The sequence below is a fragment of the Kogia breviceps genome, chromosome 12 (genome assembly GCF_026419965.1).
Source record: "Kogia breviceps isolate mKogBre1 chromosome 12, mKogBre1 haplotype 1, whole genome shotgun sequence".
NCBI classification, from domain to species: Eukaryota; Metazoa; Chordata; class Mammalia; order Artiodactyla; family Physeteridae; genus Kogia; species Kogia breviceps.
This window is the reverse complement of record NC_081321.1, coordinates 43,925,940-43,953,153: the sequence shown is the minus strand read 5'-3', so window position 1 is coordinate 43,953,153 and position 27,214 is coordinate 43,925,940. Positions and strand designations below refer to the sequence as shown.

The window sequence follows — 27,214 nt, the reverse complement described above, 5'->3', positions numbered from 1 at the left end:
ACTTGACTCAATCTCTAAGAAGCAGTCTCAGCTGCAGGGAGCTCCAGTCCACCTGCGCCTACCTCACCACTGTTCACTCTCACGGAGGAACAAGTCGGTCGGGAAGCTGCACCACGGCCTGGCTCTTAAAGAGAGACTGAGAACCAGTGGAGATTCACTGACTTAGAATTACTCTAAGCAGCTGCAGCGTAATGTCTTTGGAGAAAGTATGTGCCAACTTGATCAGAGGCGCAAAGGAAAAGTCTCAAAGGTAAAGGACGGATGCCCACCAAGACTGTGAGAATAACTACAAGGAAAATTCCTGTGGTGAAGGTTCTAGGACTTGGGATCATTTTTCAGATGAGGATCCACAGCAACTCAGTGACACGCACAGTCCTTCTGCGATTGTTAATAAGATTACTTCCATCAGTGTTGAGCCAGGAGTCGAGGTTGAAGTCACCGTGGCATATGTTTAAATCAACTTTTTAAATAAACTGATAATCAGTTGTTAAAAATATAAACAGACATCATTTGTGAACTGAATAAAGGCTTTGACACTTGGAATAAACACCTGATGGGTAGGCTGGATTCTCTGCCCTTAAGGAAAAGAGCCACAGATGATTTGAGTATAACGTTTAATGTAAGATACAGTGGATTGGCAGAGTTAGTACAAAGCTTAGAGATTCAGTTCTAGTCAGTGAGTTAACAGCCTAGACACCTGGACAAAAAACTGGCCCTGTTGTCCTGGGTCCTCCAAAGCCCCCTGCATGGCACCAGCTAGAGGCCTCACACCAAGACTGATATTGGCTACCTGAAGGCTTTGATGGAATCTGCTGTTCCCAGAGTGATTCAAGAGACTGGCTGGCCCTAGTCAACATAAGCAGGTGTAATTTTCAGGACAGGCTTGAGGAAAGTGGGTATAGAACTAGACATGGGGTTTGTGTGGCTGTACATTTGCTGCATGCAGTAGTCCAAGAGGCTCTCAGCTGGAGTGGTTAGCCTTTCCACCCTCCCTGACTGCTGTTTGAGAAGAAGGAGAAAAAAGGTCTTTCAAAAAGCTGTATTTGGCATGAGCTAATGCCACTGCCAGTGCTGCCAGTGGCCAGGCACAGACACAGAAGGACCTGAGGAGCTGGGCGGAAAGGAGAATGTGCAGGCAGAGCAGGAAATAGCCAGCTCACATCCCTGCCCCGGGAGCCCAGAAGGATAAAGGCCCTGCAGTAAAGGGTAACATATGGTCCTCCTCTTTGGTCACGCAAAGACCCTAGCATGGGCCTGGGAGGTGAGAGGGCTGAGGGGTGCAGGCTCTGCCCTTGGGCCCCAACCTTTAGGCTCATCACATTGAGGCAGTGATGCAGCGAGAGGCAAGGCAAGGAGACAGAGCAGTCAGGCTGGTAATCTCTGGCTCCTAGGAGCTGCCCTTGTCCTTGTCATCCATGAGGTCATACCTGTGGGAACAAGCAGAGAGGGCTCAGGTAGAAAGATGACTTCTGTGTCCTCTTATAAATGAGACAAGATCTGAGGGCTCTTATACTTCAGAGGATCAATGGTTCTCAGCTTGGATTACATCCCTTTTCCCTCCTATGATTGGGATTTTTCCTACTTAAGCATCCAGGCCCATCCCCAGCTCATGAGACACTCACCACTGGGCTGCACCCTGGGAAAGGTCTATCTCAGCGAGGTCCAACTGCACCTGTGTTGGAGGATAGTAGGGGTGAGATGTTACTTTTGATGTCTCCAAACACCACGTCCTACCCTGACACACTCCTGGTCCCAAACCAATGCAGAGGTAATTAAGTAGTAAAGTACTGTAAAGTACATCTGTAAAGTAGTGTCACCAGGGTGCTTACTCTGTAATAGGGACTACAAGCCTTTCTACCAGCAACTTCTAACTCTCACCTTTGCCTGGTCCACCTTTGCCCTCTTCTTACCTTCCCCAGCAGCTCACGCTCTCTTGACATGAAGGAGGAACTAGACTTCACAGAGACATCCAGCTTTCGCCGAAGGGCCTCATCCAGGGGCATTTCCCACTCAAACCTGAGGAGGGACTAGGGTTAGGGGCAGGGGCCCTTCCTGAGCCTGCCATCTCTTCACTTGAATGCTCACTGACTGACCGTTCATCGAATTCAGGATTTAGGGTCCTCTTCTTCTGTGAGCTCTTCCTCTTGGTACCCCGGTTCTTGTCTGGCAGTAGCAACAGTGACACGTAGGGGTCGGGGGAATCCCGTCCATTCTGTCGAAGGGCCCTGTGACAGAAGGAAGGAGGTGTTGAGACAACCTGAGGGGAGGGATGGGGAGAACCTGGAGGATGTGACGGATGGAGTCTCACCGGCAGCTGTGAACGATGCTGACCAGCTTTCGTTCTTCACTGTAGTACCAAACAGTGAGTTTCACCTGGCCCAGAGGCCCAGCTGGAGCCTCAAGGGGACTGTGGAGAGATGGGAGATAGCGGTGAGAGGAGGTAGTGCCTCGGGAGTCTGTAGCTTATCCTTTATATCCTTGACTGAGTCCCGTCTTTCTGTCCCAGCGCTTTACCTGTCACTGTGTGTTAGGCGCTGCCGGAGCTCTGGGGCTGACGAAGTGATGTGAGGGAGTCCTCCCCAGAGCTCCGGTTCTTCGCTCAGAGATGAGGAGCTTTGGCTATAGCTGTGGCTGTGAGCTTCCACCCCTGAGTGCTGGGACACCAGGATCTAGGTAGACAAGAAAGCAGCATGCAGAGTCCTCCTGCTCCCGGGCTAGAAGGACACGGCTCTCTGCTCCCGCCCGCCCTCCCCTTGCCCACTGTCTCCTGGCACTCACCCCGAGCTGTGCTCTCAGTAGCACCTGCCCTGGACCATTGCTGAGCATAAACCAGTGGTCCAAGCAGAGCCGGTCAGCCACGAGGAGCTCAGAGAGCGGCAGGGATAACGAGCCCAATGTGCCAGTCCCCTCACCCCGAACCTGTGGAGCAACAGGACTGCCATCAAGAGAGAAGTGATTTAGGTAGTTCCCTGGCGATCCAGTGGTTAGGACTTGGCGCTTTCACCGCCAGGGCCCGGGTTTGATCCCTCGTCGGGGAACCAGAGAACTAAGATCCCGCAAGCCGCACAGCGAGGCGAGAAAAAAAAAAAAAGAAGTGATTTAATCCTGGCATTCCAGGTCCAAATGCTTGGACAGTTGAGTGGTTTTGGAGAGACTCCCCTTCGTGAAGGGCAGGGGAGCCGTGGTAATAGTTGCTGCTGGTCCCACTTCGCTGCTTCCCTTTCTTTCTTAACCAGAGTAGACTGTACTATCTTTACTTCCTAAGCGTTCACAAATTATCTCAGTAATACCTGCACAGGGTAGAAAAAAAGAACAGTAAAAATAGAATTAAATTGTTTTCTGCCCATCCTGTCCTCATGTCCATACTCCAAATGTAATGAGCTCTTCCTATTTTCTTTCCTATTTTCTTTCTAACTAATATGTCTATATCTCTATTTCATAATTTGCCAACTTTAATATCTACTGATTCCCTGCTACTCAAGATGACAAATTGAGCTCATTTACATCTCTACCTCTGCCGGTGTTGTTAATAGTCGCATTATTTGACATTCTGTTGGTTTCTATATATGTAATTCTCTACTTACTGTTCTATCAACTTTGGAAGGTATTTGACTCCTTACTCCATATAGAGAAAGTCAGCACTCCTATATTACCTTCCCCCATCCTCTCCCCACCTCCCATACCTCTTCACTTTTCGGTCACCCTTCGACCCACTGAAATCTAGTTTCTACTCCATTCCAGCCACTGAAGTTGCTCCAGTCATCAGTGACCTAGTTTGCAAAGTCAGTGAATAGTTTTCAGTCGCCTAATTTTACCTCTCAGTAACATTTGACCACTTCCTGTCTTTTGAAACACTCTTCTTTTGGCTTCTGGAACCCACTGTCTCCTGGGGAGCATCCCACCACCCTGGCTACACTTCAGTGCTCTTCTTCCTCCATCTGCCCTTTTGGTGCAGCACCCAGCATGTCCAACTTTTGTCTTCTTTTCACTCTACACACGCCCTGAGAGATCTCACTCACTCTTGTGACTACAGCTGCTACCTGTTGCTTGCTCATGATGTTCAAACAAGAGGGGTAGGGAGGAACACCACAATGGGCCACAGATCTACCTTCCAGATGGCTGTCTCCCCTTGGACAGCCCTCAGAGATCTCAATTTCAAAAACTCCTGCTCGGTGCATTCCCCGTGTTGGCGATGGCACCTTTATCTGTCCATCCACACTCAAACCCCAGGAGTTAACACCTAGGTGTCCTTTTTTTTTTCCCTTCGGTACACGGGCCTCTCACTGCTGTGGCCTCTCCCGTTGCGGAGCACAGGCTCCGGACGCGCAGGCTCAGCGGCCATGGCTCACGGGCCCAGCAGCTCTGCGGCATGTGGGAACTTCCCGGACCGGGGCACAAACCTGCATCCCCTGCATCGGCAGGCGGACTCTCAACCAGGAGGCCCCCCTAGGTGTTCTTTGTTCCTCTTCCTCCTCCATGTCAAAATAACCGCCAAACACTATCTGGCCTTTGTCAGTTCTCGCTTCAATTACTCTAAGTCTCTTAAGTGACCTACCTGCCTCCAGTGCTGCCTTCCTCCAGTTCATTTTTCTACCCTGATGTCAACACCATCTTCCTAAGATGCAAATCTGGATGCCACCTCTCATTCCTTCAAATGTTTCCCTGTGCCTTTAGGATAAAATCCAAATTCTTAGCATAATTTTTTTGTGATCTTGCTCTTTCATGCCTCTATAATGTATCATTTGCCTTCTTTCTCCTCCATTCCCTTCTCAGCCTTAAGAGTTTTCCTGTCCTTCTTTTCTTGGTCAGGGCCTATTTACCCTTAAGCTAAGGACACCTTTCTTACTATCTTTCTTACCTCACCTTTTCCCTTGTCTGAGTTAGAACCCCTCCTTTTTTCCCTACACTGCCTTTACCTCAGCAGTTCTCAGTCAGGAAGTATTCTCTGGTTATTTTTCTCCCAAAAGAAGAGTGTGAGCTCCAAAAAGATAAGAACTACATCTTTTATCTCTGAATGCCCTGTGCCTGGTTCAGTGCCTGGCCTGTGACAGCAATCTGCAAAATGTTTGTAGAATGAATTTATGGTACCTGCAACTCCAGGCTCTCAGAGTTTGGTTTCCTGATGAGAAAGGAGGCACGCTCATCCCAGACAGGGGCTGATGTTTGGGAAACAGTCTGGTGGAGATGAGGGGTATGATCAGTGTTGACATTTTCTCCTCTGCGCCTCTCATCCCTCCCATTCTTAGTCCTGCAGCATTTCCTGATACCTTAGTTTTATGAGAAGTATCTCCCACGGCAAGAATAGCATAAGGGCTGGGAGGCTTGGTACCTTTTCGGAGCTGGAAAGAGAATGTTAGTCTTAAATTTGGACCAGTTAGGCAGATTCCCCCCGCCCCTCACAAATTACATCCACAGCCAGTGGCCCATGTCCCCATTATCACTTGACAGCCCTCACCCTCCTGGCCTCTAACAGAAAATTCTTCCCACCCCAGCACCACCCTGGGAGAGAGGAATTTGGAATTTACTATTCCAAATACACTAGGAGCATCCAAACCTGAGGGATGTAGAAGAAGGGCCAGGGAGCTATGGGGCGTGGGGAGCAGATCTCACCGGCAGGTCCTCAGCCCGCTCCAGGTAGATGGAGAGCAGGGCCACTGCCAGTTCTGCACTCTTCTGAGTCTGGATCAAACTGTTCACCTGCAGCACCTGGGGAAGGACACATGGGAGCTGGGGAGTGGTAACTGACACTCTGGGGCCTGGCATATGCCTTAAAAGCTCATAGAAGAGTTTACCTTGACCCATCTTGGGTCCCTTCCTTCCTCCAGCATCTTTCCTTACCTCCTCTAACTCAGCAGCAGTGGGACGGGGGGTCAGACGCTCCAGACGCAAGTGTAGGCGGCCAGATGGGACATCCTCCAGGGTCAGCCACTGTGGAAGTGGGCAGGGTTAAGACTTGGGGGTGTGGGGACAGGGACTATGAGAATGAATCATGCATCAAGATCAGGAGGGACTGCTGATTCTAATTCCATGCTCACCTCATCAAGGAAGCCACTGTTTAGGACTGTGGTGAGACTCACTTTACACCTGTAGAGGAGAAAGATAAAAATTAAGGTCTATGGTCAAGAGCCAAGTCTTTTGTCTCCAAGATCTACAGAGGCCCAACCCATCTTCCCCACTGGACGCCCCCCCCGTCACCTGCCCAGAAAGTCATCCTTGTCCAGGTCCTTGTCAAAAACTTCAACCTCTAGCTCTTGGCCTGGAATTGATGTGACGATCACCTAGTGGGAGAAAATAGTGGGATCCTTTCCTTTTCTTCTCAGAATGACTGGACACCTCCCCCAATCAACTGAACCCCAGAAGTTTTTTTGGACCACTTTCAGAGCTGGGGGAGGAATGGGGCAAGACTGGGAAGAGTCCTAGCCCTCAATTCTGACCTCAAAGACCTCGTTCCAATGGGGATTGAGATCTTCCCGAACAACACGGCTCCGGAAGCTTCGTCCTCCCAGCTTTAGTTTGACATAGGGGTCTGACTTCCCCTTCACTAATCCCCCCAAGAAACGGTCTTTGGCAATCAGGTCCTGGGCCTCTAATACATGGATCCGAAGCACAATCTGCAAAAGGGACAGATGGGGCACCAGGTGGCAGTCAAAGAGAGAATACTGTCAGACCCAGCCCTGAAACAGGCTTTGTGCACGTAGGGTGGGCAAACAGACTCCAGTACTTTCCAGATACAGACTTACCTCTGTCCCAAAGTTACTGTCAGGAGTAGTGTGACTGGGTCGAGGTGGGGCATCCACACTGCTGCCTGTTTGAGGGCTCTCGTCATCCAGGTCCCAAACTCCAGGAGTACCAGGCACAGCAGGGAAGCGCACTTCTGATGAATCCAAGTACAAGAGCTGGGAAGGGTAGTGTGATTGTCAAATCAAAGCAGTGCATTTAGCCACCAGCAGGCAAGGTATGTGGGGGCGGGGGGGCGGTGCAGAGCAGGGGCTCTGACAGGGAAACTAGGTCCCTGCCTTGGCTGTGCTTATCTCTGGGGGGTTCACTCCACACTCACCCTACTCAGACACCATGTCTTCCCCCAGTTAGATCAACAAACATTTTTTTTGTGCGTCTGCTAGATGCTTCCAGATACACTAGCTCATTTCATCATAGAGGATCCCCTTTCCTTACTCTTAATACCACAAGGAATCCACAAGGCCCTTCCCCTCCACCTCCATACCCTCATAACCAGTTTCATGTACAGCCGGGAGTTTGGGCCAGAGCTGCTGAGCTGGAACCACTGGTCCAGGGTGAGTTCAGGGGCAGTCAGCAGGCGAGCCAGAGGCAGGGTCAACGCCCCTAAAGTCAGGGCCCTGGAGTCATCCTTCACCTATAGGTACAGGAGGAGGGGATGGAGTGAGGGATTAGGGAAAAGGGAGGTAGACTGTGGAAATGATGACACAGCTGCAGCTTCATTCTCTCTGTGCCAATCACAAACCTTTTGCTCCACTCCAGGCCATCCTTTTACAGTCCTCTGCCTACTCTACAGTCCCTTCCTCCTTTGCTCTTTCTGGTCTCATTACCTGGAAAGTTCTTATTCTGCTCTTCTCTGCCTATTTAAATCCTACTGATACTTTAAGGCCCTCTGAAAATCCAACTTCCTTCACAAAGACTCTCTAGTTACTCCAGCCTCTTTTTCTGGCCATCCTAAGCACTATACTATGGGTATTTTACTCCCAATGATTAATGTTGAATCATTCTTAGATGGTTATATATGTTTGTCTCCTCTCTGAAACTAGCCAGTAAGTTTCGTGAGGGCAGATACTGTGTTTTGTGCTTTTTCTATGACCTTAAAAGTGCTAGACGTCTGGGAGGCCGGGACTGGCATATGCACACTACTCTATGTAAAATAGATAATCAATAAGAACCTCCTGTATAGCACAGGGAACTCTACTCAGTACTCTGTAATGACCTATATAGGAATAGAATCTGAAAAATAGGTATATGAATACGTATAACTAAATCACTTTGAGGTACAGCTGAAACTAACACAATGTTGTGCTAACCCTCTACTCCAATGTAAAATTAAAAATTAAAATAAAAATAAACCAGGAAAAACAAAAGTGCTAGGTGTCTAGCTGGTGCTCAATATGTTCTCTTCTTTTAACAGGGTTTTTGTTTATTTTTTGGCTGTGCTGCATAGCATATGGGATCTTAGTTCCCCGAGCAGGGATTGAACCTGTGCCCCCTGCAGTGGGAGCGCAGTCTCAACCACTGGACCACCAGGGAAGTCCCCTTCTCTTCTTTTAAAAAATAATTTTTTTGAGGCATAATTTACATACCACAAAAAAATCACTCATTTTAAGCGCACAATTCTCAGTTATAAAAATGATTCTAGGGCTTCCCTGGTGGCGCAGTGGTTGAGAGTCCGCCTGCCGATGCAGGGGACACGGACTCGTGACCCGGTCCGGGAAGATCCCACATGCCACGGAGCGGCTGGGCCCGTGAGCCATGGCTGCTGAGCCTGTGTGTCTGGAGCCTGTGCTCTGCAACGGGAGAGGCCACAACAGTAAGAAGCCCGCGTACAGCCAAAAAAAAAAAAAAAACAGATTCTAGAGAGACAGGTGGGGAACCATGGAGAGTAGAAGAGGTGGAGAGTCTAGGTAGATGGATTGAAAATAGAGATCATGAAATTCCCTGGTGGTCTCAGCCAAAAAAAAAAAAAACAAGAAGAGAAAATAGAGATGAAAGGAGAAAATGGAGAGAAGAAATGGTGCAAATCTGAGAAGACAGAATAGGGTATCCAGGAGGGACTGATAGGTGATTCTCTCACCTGCACATCAAGCTCCTGGCTTTGAGGGTCTTGCAGGAAGAACCGGAAGGCCTCCTCCCACACCGGGCAGTTGGTGTTATAGACAGCCTGGAGATGTGCAGGATGTGATCAAGGTACACGCCATAGTCCCAGTCCTCTTTCTCCAGAAAACCCTTCCTCTTACAGGCATCCTAAAGGGAACACTTCATCCCAAGAACAGTCCTCCCTCCTCCTGTCCCCACACACACATGACACCTGGCACAATGATATCCTTGTCCTGGCCCTCACCTTGCTCTCCTGGGTCACATCCTGAATTGACAGCTGTACCATGGGGTTGGGCTCCTTGTTTCCCTTCTTCAGCTGTGGGGGATAGAATTCAGAAGTCACTATCTTGGTTGTTTTTGTTTTTGTTTCAGTGAAGGAAGGAGAGCTGTCATCAGAATCCTTCCCCTGGGGCTTCCCTGGTGGCACAGTGGTTAAGAATCCGCCTGCCAATGCAGGGGACACGGGTTCCAGCCTTGGTGTGGGAAGATCCCACATGCTGCAGAGCAACTAAGCCCATGCACCACAACCACTGAGCTTGCGCTCAAGAGCCCGCGAGCCACAACTACTGAGCCTGTGCACCTAGAGCCTGTGCTCTGCAACGAGAGAAGCCACCACAACGAGAAGCCTGTGCACCGCAACGAACAGTAGCCCCCGCTCACCGCAACTAGACAAAGCTCGCGCACAGCAACAAAGACCCAATGCAGCCCAAAATAAATAGATAAAATAAAGATTATAAGAGAATATTATGAACAACTTTATACAAATAGTTAGAAAACATCGATTAAATAGATAATTTAAAAATACAACTCACTAAAACCAATTCAAGAATTTTAGTGAGATTTAAAAAAAGAACCCGCCTGCCAGTGCAGGGGACACAGGTTTGAGCCCTGGTCTGGGAAGATCCCACATGCCGCGGAGCAACTAAGCCCGTGCGCCACAGCTACTGAGCCTGTGCTCTAGAGCCTGCGAGCCACAACTACTGAAGCCCAACGTGCCACAGCTACTGAGCCTGCGTGCCACAACTACCAAAGCCCATACGCCTAGAGCCCATGCTCTGCAACAAGAGAAGCCATGACAATGAGAAGCCTGCACACTGCAATGAAGAGTAGCCCCCGCTCGCTGTAACTGGAGAAAGGCCACACACAGCAATGAAGACCCAACACAGCCAAAAATAAATAAATAAATTTAAAAAAAAAAAAAAAAAAAAAAGAATCTTTCCCCTGAAGTGACTCTGATCCCCTCTTTGGAACCCTTGTGTTACATGTTGTTGCTACTGAAGCAGAGCAGGCCGGGGGAAGGGAGGGTGTGGGAATGCTGCACCCATGGCTTCCTGTTCACCTGCCCTCAGAAGCCACACTCACAGGAAGATCCTGGGCCCGATCCAGATAGACAACTAAGATGGCAGCAGATGGGGGCTCCGGTCGGGAGGAGACGCCTCGGTTCCACTGTAGAACCTGGTTTGGGGTGGTAGTAGTCAGACCTTCATCCCTCCAGCCCCCCATACTTCTAGCTATGCATTTCTCCCCTGCTAGTTTCCTGTTTTCAATGTTATTTACCTGCTCCAGTTTTTCTGCATCTGGCAAAAGCGAAAGCCATTCTAGCCTTAAGTGAACTTGGCCTTGCCCACTTTGTAGAGGGAACCACTGGAGGGAGAGGTAGAAGTGAGGTATAGTAGAGATCATATACACACCCAATCTCTTCCCCACCAATGTAGCAACCACAGTCTACACAATGGGGGACAACACCCTCCACCTTCCTCTTATCTCAACTTACTTCATCCATTACTCCAGCCTGCAATACCTTCCCTACATCCAGCTTCATTCTGGGGGGTAGTGGTAGTGATGATGGCAGTGAAAGGGAAAAGAGGGGAGTGTTATAATTAGCAACATGTCATTCACTGGCCCGCTTCTCATCCACACAGAAATAACTGGCACATATCAGACTCCCTTCTTACCCTCGGGAAATATATATGCATGTGTGTGTGGTGGGGATGAGGGGTGGGAAGGCTGGGAAGGAAAATGATAATGTGATTCCCAGGCCTGGAAAAGGATTATAATTACCTCTGAGACCTTGGTGGCCCTGGGGATTTAGAATCCTAACACAGGCAGAGTCTCACCTGCCCAGAAAGTCATCTTTGTCTGGATCCTTGTCAAACACCTCCACCTCAATTTCCTGTCCTGGGACCTCATGTACCATAACCTGAAGAACGCAGAGGGATAAGGGTCCACAGGTGTGAAGATCATCCAATCAGCATATTCTCTCAAAATCTGCTGGAGCCTCCCCATCTGACACAGCCCCACTCGTTGGCTCTCCCACCTCATAAGTCTCTCCCCACTGGGGGTTGAGTTCCTCATCAATGACACGACTGCAGAATGTCTGGGTGCCCACTCGCACAAGTGCATAGGGGTCTGACTTGCCCTCAATCAGGCCCTTTACGTATTTGTCCTTGGAGCTCAGCCCTCGAGCAGCCAGCAGGTGAATCCGAATAATGCCCTGAGGGAAGGAATCATATCGTGAGAAATTAAAGACCCACCACAGGGTTCCCGAGAGAAGGATCTATCTAACAGGGGGGAGACCATACCCTGGGAAGAGGGGAACGCAACTGGGCCGCATCTTGAAGGTCAGGCACGAGGGGCACCAATAATCGGTTGGGCAACACTAGAAAGGCAGCGATGGAATCCATTATCATGGTGTCAGAGAGGGAGCTGAATGGGGGAGTGGAAAAGGAGGTGAGTGTGTCAATGTTTCACCACTGCCAACTATGTTTCCCACAACCAAGAGAGACCTAAAGCTAGAGGGAAGTCCTTTCTTGAAAATACCTTTTTGCTTCTCTTCTACCCTGATTTCCCACCTACTGCTCTGTCCCCTCCTCACTGCCGTTGCAGCTCTTCTCCCTTTGTCCCAGCTGAGGAGTCTGTAGCCCACTTCATTCTCTATCAAAATGCACAGTCTCCCCACAGAAGAAAAACCACAGTATGAAACTATTCAGGGGTATTTGTCTGATCTCCCCAACTAGGCTCAAGGCTCTTGGGGGGCACCAGCTGCATCTTTTACTGCTCTGTATCCCTTAAACCCCCAAACCAGGGCTGGAACACTTAGCAGGTGCTCGATAAATCCTTCATACCTGAGTCCTGGGATATCCAGCAGGTTGGTCATCCCTGTCCAGTTGATATCTAGGATCTGGAAGCAAAGAGCAGGGGGATCGGGACAGAGCATATGGTGGCATGGTCACACCCATCCAACAGTTGCCAGACCCTCAGCCTACTTGTCAGTTCCCTCCCCCATTCCCCATAGCTTCCAGTCCTCTCTGCTTCCCCCGCTTCCTTACCCCTTCTCAATGTTTTCCCTTACCGGGCGTCGGATAAAAAACATCGACACAGCCCCCACGATAGGAAGGTTCCCAATGAGTGGTTCAAGAATCACCCGTAAGACACCTTGCAGCTGGGGCAGGAAGAGACGAACAAAGCCTTTCCTCAGAAACAGCCTTCTTTCCCTCCCAGACCTCCCCAGCCTTGGTTTTCCCAACCTCCCACTTCCCCACATCTAATGAAACTTAGGGCAAAGGCTTCTTATGGAGGCCCCTGACATCTGCCCCACCTGCATGCCCTTGACTCCTGCTTTGCAGAAATATTTCTTCACTTCCACATCGATCTGTACATCACCTACATAGCTGGGAGTTGGTGAGGAAGAGAACAGAGGGTTAGTACTAGGCTGAAGTGGGTAAGGGGAGTGAAGTAGTCAGAGTGACCAGGAAAGGGAATCGGGAGGAGTGGTGAGTGGCATTACCTGATGTTCAAGTCCAGCAGGATCTGTTCTTTCTTCTGACCAGGGTGAACCCTGACTCCTACGATGCGCAGTGGCTACAGAGATGAATGCTTGAGAGCGGAGGGAAAGGCCCCTTTGGGCCACCCATCTCCTCTGCCCCATCTCTTCCCTGTCATTACTTTCCCTCCTACACACGTACCTTTTCACCCAATTCCACTCGTGTAAATGTAAATGTTTGCAGGTGGGGGTTAGATCCTCGAACAGCTGGGGCCACAGTTTCGGCCAAAAGCTTCTCCATATACTGGCCCAGGAAGGGCCAGACCTGGGCCACAATCTGGGAGGAAAGGGAGCTCGTCATAGGAGAGTGCTGCCTTCCCTCTAAAGGCAGGTTCCTTCAGACTCCTCTCATGGGGAGGCTAGATTTGAAGCATGGCAGGGTCTGGCAATAGAGCAAACCCCATTCCCCCTCAGGAAAAACAAAACCCAAGACAAGCAACCCTCACCTTATTTAGCCACTCAGCTTTTTCCACATCTGGGAAGCTGACCTGGAGGTGGAGAACATGGAGATAGTGAGGAGCATGATCCTCCATCCGTAGTTTCCTACTAAGATGCCAGGTGGATGCTCACTAAGGAAACCTAAGTGTGACAGGGCCTCCTCACACCCAGGGATTGAGGGGAGGGGCCGGGATGTCCTGAGGATTCATTCCTCCAGAGGGTTTGGGGCCGAGGTCTCTTCGGCAAAGGGAACTGACAGTGTCAGCCACACAAAGTTGCTTTGCAAGATAGCTCAGGGATGTGAAGTGATGACAGCTGCTGGGGCAGAGAGGAGGAGGAGGGAAGAGAAGGGCACATTCTTTCCGGAGGGGAAGGTCCTGACAAATCAGAGTTTGAAGAGGAAATCCGGGGATTGGATAAGTCCTGGTTCCTTTTACCAGCCTTCCCTCTGCCCCTCGAACTGGGGCTTCTACACTAACAGGTGAAGCAGGATGCGGCTCCTGTGTTAGGGAGGGGCCAGAAGAGCTATACAGGCCCAGGCTGGTGTTTTCTTTCTTTCTTTTTAATCTGTGTGACTCTTTTGATGGGAAGGAAGGACACCTGTGCTTTGTACTGGGGGAGGAGGCGGGGTAGTTGCTTTAGGAGGAAAATTAGTTTCCATGATGGGAGAACAGACTCTTGCTGCCTGGGCTACAAGTCCCATGGGACCATTTCTCCCCCTTTCTCCTCCCCAGTCCAGGGTCTGGGAAGCATAGCTGTGTTTGCCTAGTGTCAACTTTGATTTCCCCAGACAGGCACCTCTGCTGGGAGGAGCAGGAAGGGAAGGGCCGGGTAACTGGCTCGGCATCTGCAAGGCCTGAGAGAAGCCATCAGGAGCCCTTACCACAGGAGAGGGGGCGTAGAAATAGGGTCCTGGCCCCAACACAGCAGGCGCAGCCCGCAGTCCGGAAAAGGGTGGGGCCGGCCAGGGGCGGTGGAGTGCGGGCAGCGGGCACTGCAGCAGTCACACTACCCTCCCCCCAAGCACCCCCGCCCTTTGTCCAGCAGCCGCCTCCGCTGCGCTGCGGCCAGGCCGCCTGAGGCTGGAAGGCTAGGGCCGGAGGGTCCGTCCGGGTGCGGGGGCTCGACTGGGCAATGCTCCCGGGCACGGTCTCGCGATAAGAGCGGGAAAAGGGAGAAGAACCTTATGGCCTTAAATAGGTTAAAAAAAAAAAAAAGTCTTGGGGAGGAGAGGAAAGAGGAGGGAACCCACTGAGCGGCAACGGGGACAGGGACGCCCAGGAGCAGTGTGAGTGGCACCAGAAACGAGGACGGGCGTTCGAGCAGTTTGGTTAGAAGAAGAGCCACGGCTGAGACGGGCTCCTCAGATGTTACTGCTCTTGCCCAAGCGTAGAGGAAGAAGTCCTGATTCTGTGTACGAATCGGGATCTGGTCGTGTGGAAGGGGGGCGGGTAGTGGATAGTCGGTCCCAAGAGTGGCGCGTCCCTGCAGGCAAGAGGCTAGCGGGCCAAAGGGGAAAGTCTGGGGCCCATCGTCCCAAGATGGGGAGCTGACTTTAAGGACAGGACGGGAAAGCCCAAGAACTAAGGGGCAAGAAGGGGACTATGCTGCACTGAGGACTGAGGGTGGTCGCTCACCCAGGCAGGTAGTTCTCGATGGCTCATGTAAAGAGTTTTCGCCGTGAGCCGCTCCTCATCATCCTGCAGCTGTCGCGCTACTCGAAGGCTCCGTTCTTTCTCTTCGCGGACCCGGCGCCAGCCCAGGTAGAGGGCGAGGCCGAAGAGCACAAAACCCACGCTGAGTCCTATTGCCCCGGCCAGGTACACCGGCACCAGCACCAGCAACCGCCGCCCGAACGAAGTCAGCACCGCCAAGGCCTCACCCGCGGCGCCTGGGCCGGCAGGTTGGTTCCCAGAACTCTGGTCCAGCTTTCCGTGAGCAGTGGGGGGCTGGTCACGGGGGTCGGAGGGAGCGTAGGGCTGGTCCACTGGGCTGGGGAGGTCTCCAGGAGCGCGGTCCATGCTGCCACCTCTAGGAGGACCCACCCGACCCAGAGACCAGCTAGAGGTTGCCTAGCTCTGCGACCAGATTCCCCTCCTACAAACCATAAACCCCAGAATGGGGGAGGGGAGTTAAAGCCACGCCCCTTCGTTCTGACGGTTCGGGTTGGTCCGTGCCGCATAGATGAAGGTGGAGTCAAAAGACCGAAACCCCGCCCCCTGCCTCGGGTAGAGGAAAGGACTCGGGAGAGGCAGGACCTTCCTGATTGGACGGGAGTGCCAAGATGGGCGGTCTGGGATGGCGGGAAAACGATGAAAAAGGCTAAAGAGCAGCATGAGATTAGCCAGAGAGAGGAGGAGGAGCGGCGTACCATTTCAAGAGGAGAGGCGGGACCAGGAGCTCCCCCACGTGGGATTGGAGTGCCTATGGCATGACGTCATGCAGAGCCGCACAGGCAATTGCTCTGTTTTAGAGAGAGCTGGAGCTGCGAAGTTGAGGGGTTATGGAGCGTCGGGATTTCCTTCCCCTCCCTTCAGACGGTTTGGCAGAACTTGGTCTGCGATTCCTACATGTTCATTTGTCTCCTTTCCCACGTTCTCATACTTTAAGCACATTCCTTATCCTTCCACTTTTTTTTTGCTGGTTGTCCTTACAAGAGGAAAGGAAATTACCCTATATGGAATGAAAGTGTTCGATGACCGACCCTGTTTATCCTGTTCCCAGACCCTCTACTTTGTCTATGCAGTGTAACGACAGACTCTAGAGAAAACTGGAGAACTCGAAAATTACAGAATTTAGATAATCTAGCCTTCAGGCAAGAGGGAGGGGGGAAAAAAGCGGAGTGAATAGGAAGTGAGGCTTTATTTTTCTTTAGAAATCTCCAAGTTAGTTCATTCTATCTCCAAGAATTAGTCATCTCTATTTTAAAGAGCAAATTAAAACTAAATTGACTCCAAGGGGGGTGGGGCCTCAGCTGCAGCAGAAATGATCACATTTTCCAAGAATTCCTGACCCTGAGGAACCGCTAGGACACTAAAATGGGAAATCAAGAGTAATGAGACAATTCTGTTTCTCATTTGCCTGGGTTATAAGGAAGGTTTAGAATACAGTCAGATGTAGAAATAAGTTCTACATCGCACTGTGTAGGTTTAGGAAGGAAAAAATGCAGGGTATATTGATGTTGACTCTTGTTACTAGTTAAATGGACTTAGAGGTGTAGTGTTGTCCAGGGACTTAGAAACTGGACTGACTGGAAGCCCAGGAGGGACAGATTGGTCATGATTACCTTCTAATGCGATGTATGTGGGGCTTGTGTTATTCTGTTTGGTTTACAACTGTTAAATTGTATCTGGCTCTGCAGGGCATAGATTTCATCAGGCTGTTTCATAAAACCTGTTTAAAATTTATCCCTGCCCAGGCTCCCTCCCTTAATCTTAAATTTTCTCACTTCCCTTTCTCTACTTCTCTGAAACAGTATCTAAGCTGCTTCTCTCAGTTTGCAGAACTGTGTAAGGAACAGTTTTCCATCTGCCTCCTATGTTCTCTGTATTGAGATGAGCAGGTAAAAAAGGAGCTCAAGGAGTTAGGTGGAGGTGAGTGCCCACCAACTTGATGAACCAGAACTATAGCAGGAAAATGGATGAACATCCTCAGAGGGAAACCTCCCTATAAACTGAAATTTGCCAAACACTGGAGTAGGGGAAGGGAATTCCTTAGGCTGGGGGGTGAAGAGGGTGACCTATGGAAGTTTCTTTTCAAACTTTCCCCCTTTCTCATCCTATCTAGATCATCAGATCCTCCTACTGAAGACGGTGTATGGAGGACAAAAGCTCATCCCCAGGAAGGTCTCTTCCCATCTGGGGCCCAGGAGCCACAGCATCAGCAGCTGCAAGGCACCGGAACAAGTAAACAAGATGGGTCCCCGCCCATTGACAATTCTGCTGCCCAGGTGCCACCTGGTGGTGATAAGCAGTAAGTGGGTAACACGAAAAAGGATGGCCATTTGTTAGAGGAAGTGTCTAAGCGAGGAGAGCACTTAGACTTCCTGGTTTTGCAATCTGCATTTATATGTAAACTACAGTTGCCTCCCAGGGTTGGATGTGGTAATCTGGTCCCAGCCTACTCTCCAAGATGGAAGGGGCAACGGGATTTGAGGAAACTTCCTCTGTATTATTCCCTGTAAGTTACTGGAAAGTAGTGGTCCCATTGTTGGATGGCTCTCTATCATTAGAACTTTCTTATGCCAAGTCGGGAGTCAGACTGCCTGAAGAGATTCCTAGTTCCATTCCTTACTAGTTGTGGAGACTTGGGTTGATTACCCTCTTTAAGTCTTTCTCCTCTGCAAAACAAGTGTAATAATAATGCCCATTGTGTCAGTGAAAAATTGCATGTAAAGTGCCTAGCACAGTACCTTGGTTTATATTAAGTACTCACATGTTAGCAATTTTTCTAGAACTCTCTGCTTATTTCCTATGCAGCAACACAGGACCTTTTTCTCCATTCGGTAGCCCTTCATATATCTGAAGACATCTATTGGGTCTACCCTCAGTTTTCTCTTGCCAGTTTTTTTCAGATACCCCACTGGTTTGCCAATGGCCCTCTGCAAAAACCATTTAGAAGAACACACAATACTTTAGAACTGGTTTCACTCAGACATGGTAGAACTACTATATTTACAATGCACAACTATAGTTCTTTTACCCTTATGGAGTTTCTAGAAAGGTGCCTAGAACACAGCAGCCTCCTGATATTTATTAACTGACATATTATGAAGAATAAGATTTTAATTTTTTGCAGCCAATTGGAAGTCCCATGTTGTTCTCACATGAGTTATTGCTAATATAGATCTCTGCATTTGTTTCTCAGACAGGCTCAAGCAATTTTTAGAGGGAAGGTCGGTCAATCCAAATTGACCCTTTGGATTAATTTAGTCAATACAAGTTACAGACACTTTCCATATTACTTAGTGTTTCCTTGTGTAACTGTTGGTAACTAGGCTTTTCATATTTTTATACAATTAAAAAAAAAAACCATAGCCCTTGGGTATATCACTAGAGACTAGAGATTTCTCTAACATGAATGTGCTAATCAACATTTACTAGTTCAGTTTTGATTCCATCAACCTCTACTGTTAACTGACCCATAATTATTCTCTTATCTGCAATGACTTAGCAGGTAAGAAAGAGGAAAGCAGTTCCTGACATTTGGGAACTGGCCTGACACAGCTAGGCTTTGGAATTATTAGGAGCTGACCTGGGCTCACAGGTACTGTTGGACACAATCTCACAAAACACCAATATCAGACAAGAGTACTCAGTGACTGTGATGAAGTGAGGCAAAAAACAAGGTCACTTCACAATTTTGTTTAAGCACTACACAAGGTCAGTGTGCAAACCACAAAACACCAAACATCCGCCTCCCAGCTAATGCAGCTTCAGCTTCACTTTAGTCTGCCCTTTTTCTAGATAAGATAAAGATATGCAATTATAGAATTTTCCCTGCTTCCCTGACAGCACTCAATTTAGAGTGAAGCTCCACTTCCTTGAACTTTCCCCCAACTCACTAATGAAGTTCAAGTCCTGTAGGGTCCTTTCTAACACCCTCTTGCAAGACACACCGTGGTTCCAAACAGCATCCTCTCTCCATCACTGCAATGAGCATTAAACCCAACTTGTTCAATTGCAGGTGTATTTCCGGTGGTCTTTAGCTGGAGCACGTTAATAAAGTACATACGACATCTACAGTTTCCCAAATCTGTCTCTTTAGAGATACTTGGCAAAAAAATAATAAAGTTAGCTGGTTTGGCTGGGATGAATTCATGTTGATATCTATGATCACACTTGTCTAAATGCTCATAAACCATCTCTTTTAATAAACCAGAATTGTGCCAGAAAATCAACATTAGGCTTATCAATGTGTGGTTTCTAGAATCTACAAACAATATTTCAGTATTTGCCCATTTTTAGTCTTTCGTGCTGCAGCCACCACCACCACCTTTTAAAAAAATGACTGGCTTGACCTAGCCCACCATCTCCAACCCCAGGTGTAACCTGAGTGATCAACCAGACAAGACAGCAAGAGGTAGCAGGAGATATGATGGGGAAAGAACAAACCAGGATCACTCTCTCTACCCCCAAATCCACTGTCCCATAGACTAGACACCTGAGTTGTTTCCCCTCCATCAGCCATGAGCTGAGGAGGAACTGAGGCTTGGCTACTGGGACCTTTGGCCTTACTGACTCTTAATTGGATTTAAAACCTCTGTGGTTCTATGTGGAGGCAGAGGGAAGAAAGGGACAAACCTTGAGGCTTGTGTCCCCAGAACTCTCCTCTCCCCAGCACCTCTTAAGCCTTGAAGGCTTAAGGCACTGGTGACTGAGGAAGGGATGGGGTAGGAGTTACATCAACTGCTGTCAACTCAGAGAGCAACTGCCACCTGTCCTGCTCTGTTTGAATAAGGGAAGGATCTGTCGATACATATCCCATTCCCATTTCCCAGCACATCCACCCTTCTTAGTACCTGCCCCCTAAATGACCCTAGGAGCCATGGTTACTAAGGCAACCTGGGAATAGTGCGTGCAGATAGAAACCAAAACAGATGGGACTGGGTGGCTCCAATGTTTTTACCTCACAAAGTACCTTCCCCAAAGCCCCATCTGATCTTGTTCTGGGTCCCTACCCTTCTTCACTGGCCTCCATCCATCCTTACCACTATGTGAGAGTTGGGTCTTTATTTCATTTTGGCAGATCTATTTACTGCTCCCATCTTCCACACAGAATATCTAAGCAAGTTTTCACTGCCTCCATTCGTTAAAAATATAATTTTTTATTTCTTTGGAACGTGGTGGGCCCTGCCCTATGGATGTCCAGGCCAAGCCAAGGTAACGAATACTCCCCTAGTCTTTGGGCTGGAGTACTATGGTCCCTGCCTTCCCATGGGCCCAGGAGCAGTTCCTGTATTGTCCAACTCAGCTAGGCCCCAAACTGTCTGAAGGCTCCTATCAGGCCTTCTCTTCTGGCCACCCACTTCCCAATCTTTCCTGGCTTCCCCTCTGGGCAGGGTATTTTTTTCTTCCAAAGCCAGTGCTGGAACCTGTGCTGTGCGGAAGAGAGGACAAGACCAACAATGTCCCCCAAATTCCCATCAGAGAACACACAGCCCCTCAGTCAGTCCTTCCTCTGCTGGCTTCAGTCTGCACTCCTATGCAAGCCCCCTCTGTGAGGCTGGAAGATGGACAAGAGGACCCTCATAAAAGGGAGGTGAGAGAAAACACACCAACCCAACCCCTGCTCAGAAGCAAACTCCTTGTAGTCTCTTGTCCTAGTTCATGAGTGAGCCCTTTGGACAGGGCCTGGGAAGGCTAGGCGAGTGGGTAGGTAAGGGCCCCTCGACCCCAGCCCTGGGAGGCTATACCAGGGGAGTATCCATTAGCCCCATCAGTGTGGCATGGCTGTGATACGCATGCTCTGGGAGGCGATGGGGTAAGTCACCATGGGAGTGGTGGTGTGGCTCATTGTGATTCCTGCCAAGGGTTGGGCCATCGATACAGCCACAGGAGCCACAGATACAGCCACAGGAGCCATGGAGACAGGTGGGGGTGCCATTCCCTGGGCAATTGTTTGAGCCAGAGCAGCCGACAGTGGCGTGATCTCTGGATTCAAGTGTGGGGGTGGGGGTGGTGGAGCGGCAGGTGGTGCAGCATTAGCTGGGGGAGCAGCTGGAGCTCCCGCAGGGGCCACCAGTTCTTGCTGGGACACGGGGCGAGGCTGTAGAGCCTGGCTGCTGAGAGTAGTGTGAGTCTGGGCGATGCCATGGTTAAAAGTGGCGACAGTGCCCACCGTGGGGGCCAGAGTCTGCTCAGTTGCTGGTGCAGTGGAGCTCAGGGTCATGACCTTGGCCTGATTGCGGAACTGGGCATTTTGTTCCAGCAGTACCTCGTTGGTGGCCAGAAGGTTGCTGACCTGCTTCTTTAGCTCCTCTACCCGCTTCCTGAGCATGGCATTCTCTTCCTCTAGCAGCCTGCACTCCACCCCTCGGGGTGGAGCCAGGCTGTATTCATACGATTCAAAATGGGGGCCATCTGGGGGGCAGCATCCACCTCGCCGGCGCTTGGGGCCTGGCTCATGGTCCTCAAAGCCCCTGTCAGGGAGGTCGTAGATATCATAGAGGTCATGACGTCGTCCTGGGGGAACTGGGCCTGTTGAGCCCCCACCACCAGCACCTCCTCCACCCCGGGCATCAAACTCAAAATCCCGCTGCAGGTGACGGAACTTGCACTTGGCGCCTCTCTGGCAATCACCCTTGAGAAAGTCACGGCAGATAGGGACCTCCTCCTTCCCATTTGGTAGGTCAGCTGGTGAAAGGCCCAGGCCGGCTGCCACTTTCTGCCTCAGCCGAGGGGGAAGCTCTCCTGTCTTTTTATAGCCATCCTCATCCTCCTTGGAGCCATGGATGAATCGGCAGTTTGGGCGACTACACTCCTTGTTCTGGAAGTCATGGCAGAAGATGAACTCGTTTTTGCTCACCCCCAAGTTGGACACCTCACTCATGTCCGGATGGCGATAGCGGCAACGCTTGCCTCGCTTGCACACATTCCTCAGGAAGTCTCTACAGATAGCATCTGAGCTGGCCCCGCCACTGCCTGCCCCTGTCCCACTGGCCTCCTCGCTGCCACCGCCTCCAGGGCCTCCACCGCTGCTCCCAGTGCCGTTGGCATAGCTGTCCCGGTCAGGCATCCTGGTCCCCCCCAACTCAGGGCTTTCTTCCTTTTCTTGCCACCCTTGGTGACTGCTAGGAAAGAGGAGAAGCTGTGTCAAACAGGAGTCCTCCAGAGGGGCCAAACTCTTGCTGACTATATGGCAGGCAGTCCAGCAAGAGGCAGGCCACGGGCACAATGGCTCTGGAGATGGAGAATCTAACGGATGAGAATTCTGCCTGGACTGACTGGCCTGTCAGAAGTCCTGCCCAGGCCCTGTGCACCTGGTCTAGGTCAGAATGATTCACACTTGCCTGGCTGTCGGAGGGAGGGAGCTGGGATGAAGCTACCTCATCTTACTAACGATGATATGCCAAGGAGGGAGCAGGGAGAGAACTGTGTTGGATTTTATTTCCCCTTCTGAACTGACCTTATTAAAGTTGTGGAATCAAAATTAAAACTGCTGTTGGTGTCTCATTAGGCTAAGAGGAGACTGGGAACAGTGGCTAAGATAAGCTGGTGAGCTACTAAGGGCTGTGGATAATGGAGTACTGGTGACATTACTTCCCTGACCCCCTCTTCCATGGGATCTCAGGTGAGGACTCTGTGAAGTATCAGATCTCTAGACCCCAGGAAATCCTGAGTAAAAAGACTGGTATCACCAGCTTGAGGGCAATACCTAAACCTGTCATTTTTTGGTATTCTCTCCCAGATTACCATTATTCTCAACTCCAGGGTGGTTAGCCCCCTCCCGCTCCATTTCAGGGGAAGAGTTCTACAGCTGGAATATCTACTTATGGACCTCAAAAGGACAAAACCATTTGTGGCAAGATCAAGGCAATAGAAAGGAGTTACTTTCACAGGAACAAGTGACCTTTCTTTCCCCATTCTATACCCCTCCTACCCCTCCATGGGAAGATCCCACTGACATCAAACCACACCATTCCTTGCCCTATAAAGATGCTCTTTACTTACAGACTCTATAAAAGCTTTTAAAATCTCCTCTTTCCGAAAAGAGCTCAAGAACATCAGTCCACTGCCCTGGTTCTAGCGCTGTCCTCTCCCCACTGCCAACAAGACTACGAGTCCCTGCTACCACGTGTCTGACCTCCTAAGCCTTTCCTAGCCTTTTCAGGCTCCCCCTGCTGTTCAAATAGGAAAACTTCATATTGTTTCCCCTTGAGTATAAAGAAATCTTTCCAATTTCTTTGGCCTTGACCACCCCCAACGACCCGGTCCGTTGCCTTGACTTTGCCTTCAAGGCAAAATGAACCTTAAAAATGAACCGACTAGGTCACAGGCCAGAGTTGCAAGAAAATCTGTAAAAGAGGGGTCATCTTCCTCCAAAGTGAGGTAGTCTCAGAAAGACAGAAACAATCAAGGAAAAAAGAGTGGGAAAAGAAAAGACACAAATTTTCACTAAAAGGGAAACGACCTGGTGAAAAATAAATGGCATCTATCCAAGCCTGACCCGTGTTACAAGTCCCACCAGAAGCTGATAATCATATCTGATATTCATCCCCACCCAACTTTCCCAGGATTGTTTGATACCTGAGGTAGCTCAGGTGAAGTCCGGGGCTCCTGTGGGTCTCCACCTCCACATCACTGCTGGGTTCTGAACAGGAAAAAAACAGAGACTTGGGTGTGAGAAGGGGTAAGAATAGAGGACTACGGGGTGATTGTTATAAGAATGAAGTCTGACAAAATGGCAAGAGCTCTGGGCACGTCAAGATTTTCTGAGGATTCAAATTGAACTTCCCCTGTCAAAGGGAGAAGCTGCCAGTAAGAGAGTAGTAAGGAACAGAATTTGGAGACCCTAGGAGGACGTGTTGGAAAACCAGCCCTGAGTGAACAAAGGGTGAGGGGCACCCTGTCTCAAGGTGAAGGAGGATGTGGGGATCAAAGCCCGGCCTAGGGTTGGGGTTAGGAACTCCGAACAGGGAGCCGTGCAAGGGCAGCGACTGACAGTGCAGTGGGATGGCGGATTAGACTTGAGGGCGGTGATTGTGACGCTTCACAACACCCCAGAGTTTGCGAAAAAAGTCCTAGGAGTTTACCGCAGCATGTCTCTAGCCTGGCAGGTTCTGTGCAGTGCCGCCGGAGCCCAGCCGGGGACCAGGTGAATAGGACACTAAAGGGAGCACTTAGTGAAGCGGGGAAGGGGACTCCAGGTGACATCAAGTACAGGGGATGGGCAGGGCTGTGACGTCACGGAGCTGGCGTTTGCTCGCGAAGCGGGGTCAGTCCGAAAAGGGATTCAGCCCTGATACGTGAGGAAGAGCCAAGTCGGTCCTGGGGGGCCTTGTGTAGACCAGCCGAGCCCAGCCGCTGGGCCGGCCCCGACTCCTCCCCTCCGGGCGCGGCCTCCACCTAAGTCTCCCGCCTCCCTCACCTGCCGCCGCCGCCGTAGTTGCTGCTGCCGCCTGCCGGTCCTCTAGCTTCGACAAAGAGCCGCCTACCCTATCGCCCTTCCGCTTCCTGCGGAAGAAATGACACTCTAGCCACCAGACCCGGAACCACACTCTATGGTGTGCGAAGTACTTGCACGACAAGCCGCAGGAAATTCCCAGCAAGCTTTGCGTGTCACCATGGCAACCCGACCCAACAGCAAAGAGCCCCCAAAGCTAGACTTCGTAATGCAGGCCTAGACAAGGGAGGGGAACCACTTTTTGCCCCTATGCCCACGAGATCAACTTGAAAACTGTCCCTGGCGTGTTTAACACCCTTTCCAGGAAGTAAGGGCCACCCAATGCTCCAGGAGCTCCGAGGGCCGGAACCCCCACACCCGACTTGCAGCCTAAGTATCTTGCTTGACTTCCTCTACATCACGGAGTAGAGAGATCGACTGTACTGGTACAGAATTCCCAGCCAATGGAACCATAAAAACCACATAACACACAAGACGAATTTTTTTCTTCAGCTAAGACAGCAAAAGAGATTATTTATTGTTACATGTTACATTCAGCCACAACTGAGAATAGAACTAGTCCAGTATGTCAAAGGTCCAGGGCAAAGGACCAAAAGGGACCGTTTTGATAGGAGCAAGGTGGGCCTCTCAAAGGTGGTTGAGGCGATCAGAATAGCCATCGATGTTCCAGATCCACTGAGACAAGTTCTAGACAGTAGGCAAGCAGTCCAACAATTTGTACCAGCGTCCCTGGCCTCGGGCTTCCCTTGTTTCTGCTCCTGTGGCTTCCATGGGTGTACAAGTTTACTTGGACCTCTGCCTCATCTTTCTTCTTTTGCGCTTCAGCCTGAAAACCAGACATAAGAATACACCTCCTGCCCACAAACCCGAGTTCAGTCTTTCCCTCCCAGTTTACATCTAGACACAAGGGACGGGTAAAATCAACAAACAATACGATGCTACCGTCTTGTGTCCCAACTCCTGGCTTTGGCCAGTCAATGCTCATAACGTTTTTCACCTAAAGTTGTTTTAGATTTCTAAACTAAATGTTCCTCCCAAGTTTTATCCAAGGCGCGCTCCACTTCCCCCCTCCTGTACTGGAAACGTCTCAGCATACCTGCGCATTCGCTTCTTCCTCCACTGGCAACCGACCATAACCAGAGGCAGAGAATAAAACAAGGTATCATTAGTTTTAGTAATAAGTTTAGACAGGGATATGAAGAGCATTATATGAGTAACCACATCAACAATTTGGACTCCCACCCGGATCCCAGACGTAAAACCCCGAATCCCGCATGCGCTCTTCTACTCCCGCCCTCTCTCGCACTCCCAGCCTCTCTCACCACAACACTTACCCACCACTTCCTTTGCTTCTCCCCAAACTATCCTTCCTCTCCCAACATCTCTTGGGCACCCTTGAGAACCCAGCGATCCCGGAACGATGGCGGACTTCCCTTGCCAAGGTCTACCCCCACAATCGCCAATTCTTAACAGCCTCAGCTCACTGCCAGGGACTGCCTACCTTCGCTCTCATGGCGCGGAGGTTTCTACGGGGAAAGAAGAAGAGTCTGCAGTTAGTTTGCTATAACGATGGTAAGTGCAGAGATCAGATGTTAATGGATTGTACTCGGAATACGACCACAGCAGCACAGACACTAACCTCCGAAGATGGCGCTAAGGCCGAGAGAGGGGTAGAGGCCCGCCTACGGATATTTAATAGAACGCTCATTGTCGTCATTTCCGCTGTCTCGCCCTGCCCCTAGGGGCGGGGCTGCCCGAGGGGAGTAACAATAGCTTTCGGCCTTAGGTACCTGGGAAGTGATTGAATTAGGAAAGTTCTGTTGGAAAACAGTATTTTGAGTTTGAGTTACAAAATTCCCCTTCTCCCAGTTTTATTATGAGGATACTGTATTATTTAAATATGAGCACATATATCCAATAAGAGACCTAGAGGTGCAAACGAGCAAAGGACAGCTACTTCCGCCTTCCCTCTCATTGCTTCATGGGAGTTGCAGTTTCCTGGAGATAGCCTCCATTTTACTATGGATAGGTGCAGATTGAACAAAAACAGATTTGTTTTACTGGTTTACCTTATTTTCTAAACTAAATTGCTGCAGGGAGATTCGATCTTGGAACTTACAAAGGTCCCAAGATTTCAGAACATTGGAATGATGTAAAGTGAGGAGTCGAGAAAGCTGTCATGCTACAGAGAACTTTAACTATCGAAGATAAACTCTTTTCTAGCCAAGTCCGGTCTTTCTCTACAATGCCTGAGGCAGATTGTCACTATATTCCTGGCCACGATGCATCTTGTTCAGAAAATACTTAAGTGATTCTCTTTTGCATAGGATGAAGATCAAATCAATGGACAGAGGGGAAGCAAGATGAGCTACACATTTCTTTAGGGCAAGAATGGTATCTGGTGGCAAGACAACTTCCCAGTCTCACGGTATGGTTAGGTCAGAAGTACCCGGAAAAGACACCCAAAGATTTGGCTACAGTTATGAAGGATGAAGGAGAACACTTCATCACACAGACTTCACCTTATTCACTGTAAGATACAGTACGGCTTGTTATAATCCCTTTTTTAATGGTTTCCCTTTATAAAATTTCACTTTTTAGCTCTGGAAAAACAAGGTTTCTAAATTTAGGGCCCGTGTTCCAAGTGCTTAAGCGGTTCTAGTATTGTCACCAGCAGAAGGTAATGTGTTTGAAAACAAAAAACCCCAGGATTATTTTTAAATCAAACCCACTGGGACCTCACCTGTTGATTGCCCACTGTCTGTAAGTTCTCATGAAGGGATGTGTTCAGTTTCGTTCAGCATAGTATCTTCAGGTCAGCAATGCCTCATATGTAAGATGCTCTAATACAAATTACCCATCCAATCTCAGGCTGGCCCTGAAAAATTGCATAACACTAAATGCATTCTTCCTGGCTTCCTAAATCAAGATAATCACTTGCATACAGTGTTCTTATTTTTTGCAGTAAACATTAATGCCCTGAACAGTGTC

General features: G+C 49.7%; 2 protein-coding genes and 1 long non-coding RNA gene across 4 annotated transcripts; all 3 read right to left on the bottom strand.

Moving 5' to 3' along the window:
- Positions 1-597: 597 nt before the first annotated feature.
- On the bottom strand, positions 598-15,257 carry ESYT1 (extended synaptotagmin 1). The gene is made up of 31 exons (XM_059080447.2): positions 14,737-15,257; positions 13,108-13,149; positions 12,804-12,938; positions 12,626-12,699; positions 12,437-12,509; positions 12,191-12,280; positions 11,964-12,019; positions 11,421-11,544; positions 11,156-11,332; positions 10,956-11,038; positions 10,613-10,661; positions 10,396-10,482; positions 10,201-10,293; positions 9,083-9,154; positions 8,816-8,902; positions 7,223-7,372; positions 6,741-6,896; positions 6,435-6,611; positions 6,196-6,278; positions 6,036-6,084; positions 5,839-5,928; positions 5,611-5,706; positions 5,268-5,339; positions 5,089-5,175; positions 2,779-2,919; positions 2,515-2,669; positions 2,309-2,407; positions 2,094-2,225; positions 1,911-2,016; positions 1,623-1,672; positions 598-1,427 (listed from the first exon to the last, which is right to left on the bottom strand). The coding sequence occupies exons 1-31, from the start codon at positions 15,118-15,120 to the stop codon at positions 1,388-1,390; spliced, it is 3,309 nt and encodes a 1,102-aa protein (XP_058936430.1). The 5' UTR covers positions 15,121-15,257; the 3' UTR covers positions 598-1,387.
- Positions 15,258-19,905: 4,648 nt separating this feature from the next.
- ZC3H10 (zinc finger CCCH-type containing 10) lies at positions 19,906-24,292 on the bottom strand. Of its 2 annotated transcripts, none has more exons than XM_059080473.2 (3): positions 24,188-24,292; positions 23,347-23,410; positions 19,906-21,890 (listed from the first exon to the last, which is right to left on the bottom strand). In XM_059080473.2, exon 3 carries the CDS (start codon positions 21,833-21,835, stop codon positions 20,537-20,539), a length of 1,299 nt encoding a protein of 432 aa, XP_058936456.1. In that variant the 5' UTR covers positions 21,836-21,890; positions 23,347-23,410; positions 24,188-24,292; the 3' UTR covers positions 19,906-20,536. The 2 variants fall into 2 exon arrangements, with proteins under 2 accessions (XP_058936456.1, XP_066865595.1); XM_067009494.1 differs by having other exon boundaries at positions 19,906-21,887; positions 24,188-24,234.
- Positions 24,293-24,894: 602 nt separating this feature from the next.
- LOC131766299 (uncharacterized) lies at positions 24,895-25,917 on the bottom strand. Its single transcript, XR_009338449.2, has 3 exons — positions 25,725-25,917; positions 25,320-25,342; positions 24,895-25,049 (listed from the first exon to the last, which is right to left on the bottom strand). It is a non-coding gene; the product is annotated as an uncharacterized lncRNA (long non-coding RNA).
- Between the last annotated feature and the right edge of the window lie 1,297 nt (positions 25,918-27,214).

Coding starts and splice junctions, on each gene's coding strand:
- ZC3H10 (XM_059080473.2), bottom strand. CDS start 21,835: ATGCCTGACCGGGACAGCTATGCCAACGGCACTGGGAGCAGCGGTGGA.
- ESYT1 (XM_059080447.2), bottom strand. CDS start 15,120: ATGGACCGCGCTCCTGGAGACCTCCCCAGCCCAGTGGACCAGCCCTAC. Junction 11,333..11,420: donor TGCGTTCCCCTCTTCCCAGG/GTATGGTCTCCC, acceptor TCCTTCCCTCAG/GGCATTATTCGGATTCACCT. Junction 2,408..2,514: donor CGCCTAACACACAGTGACAG/GTAAAGCGCTGG, acceptor ATCTCTCCACAG/TCCCCTTGAGGCTCCAGCTG.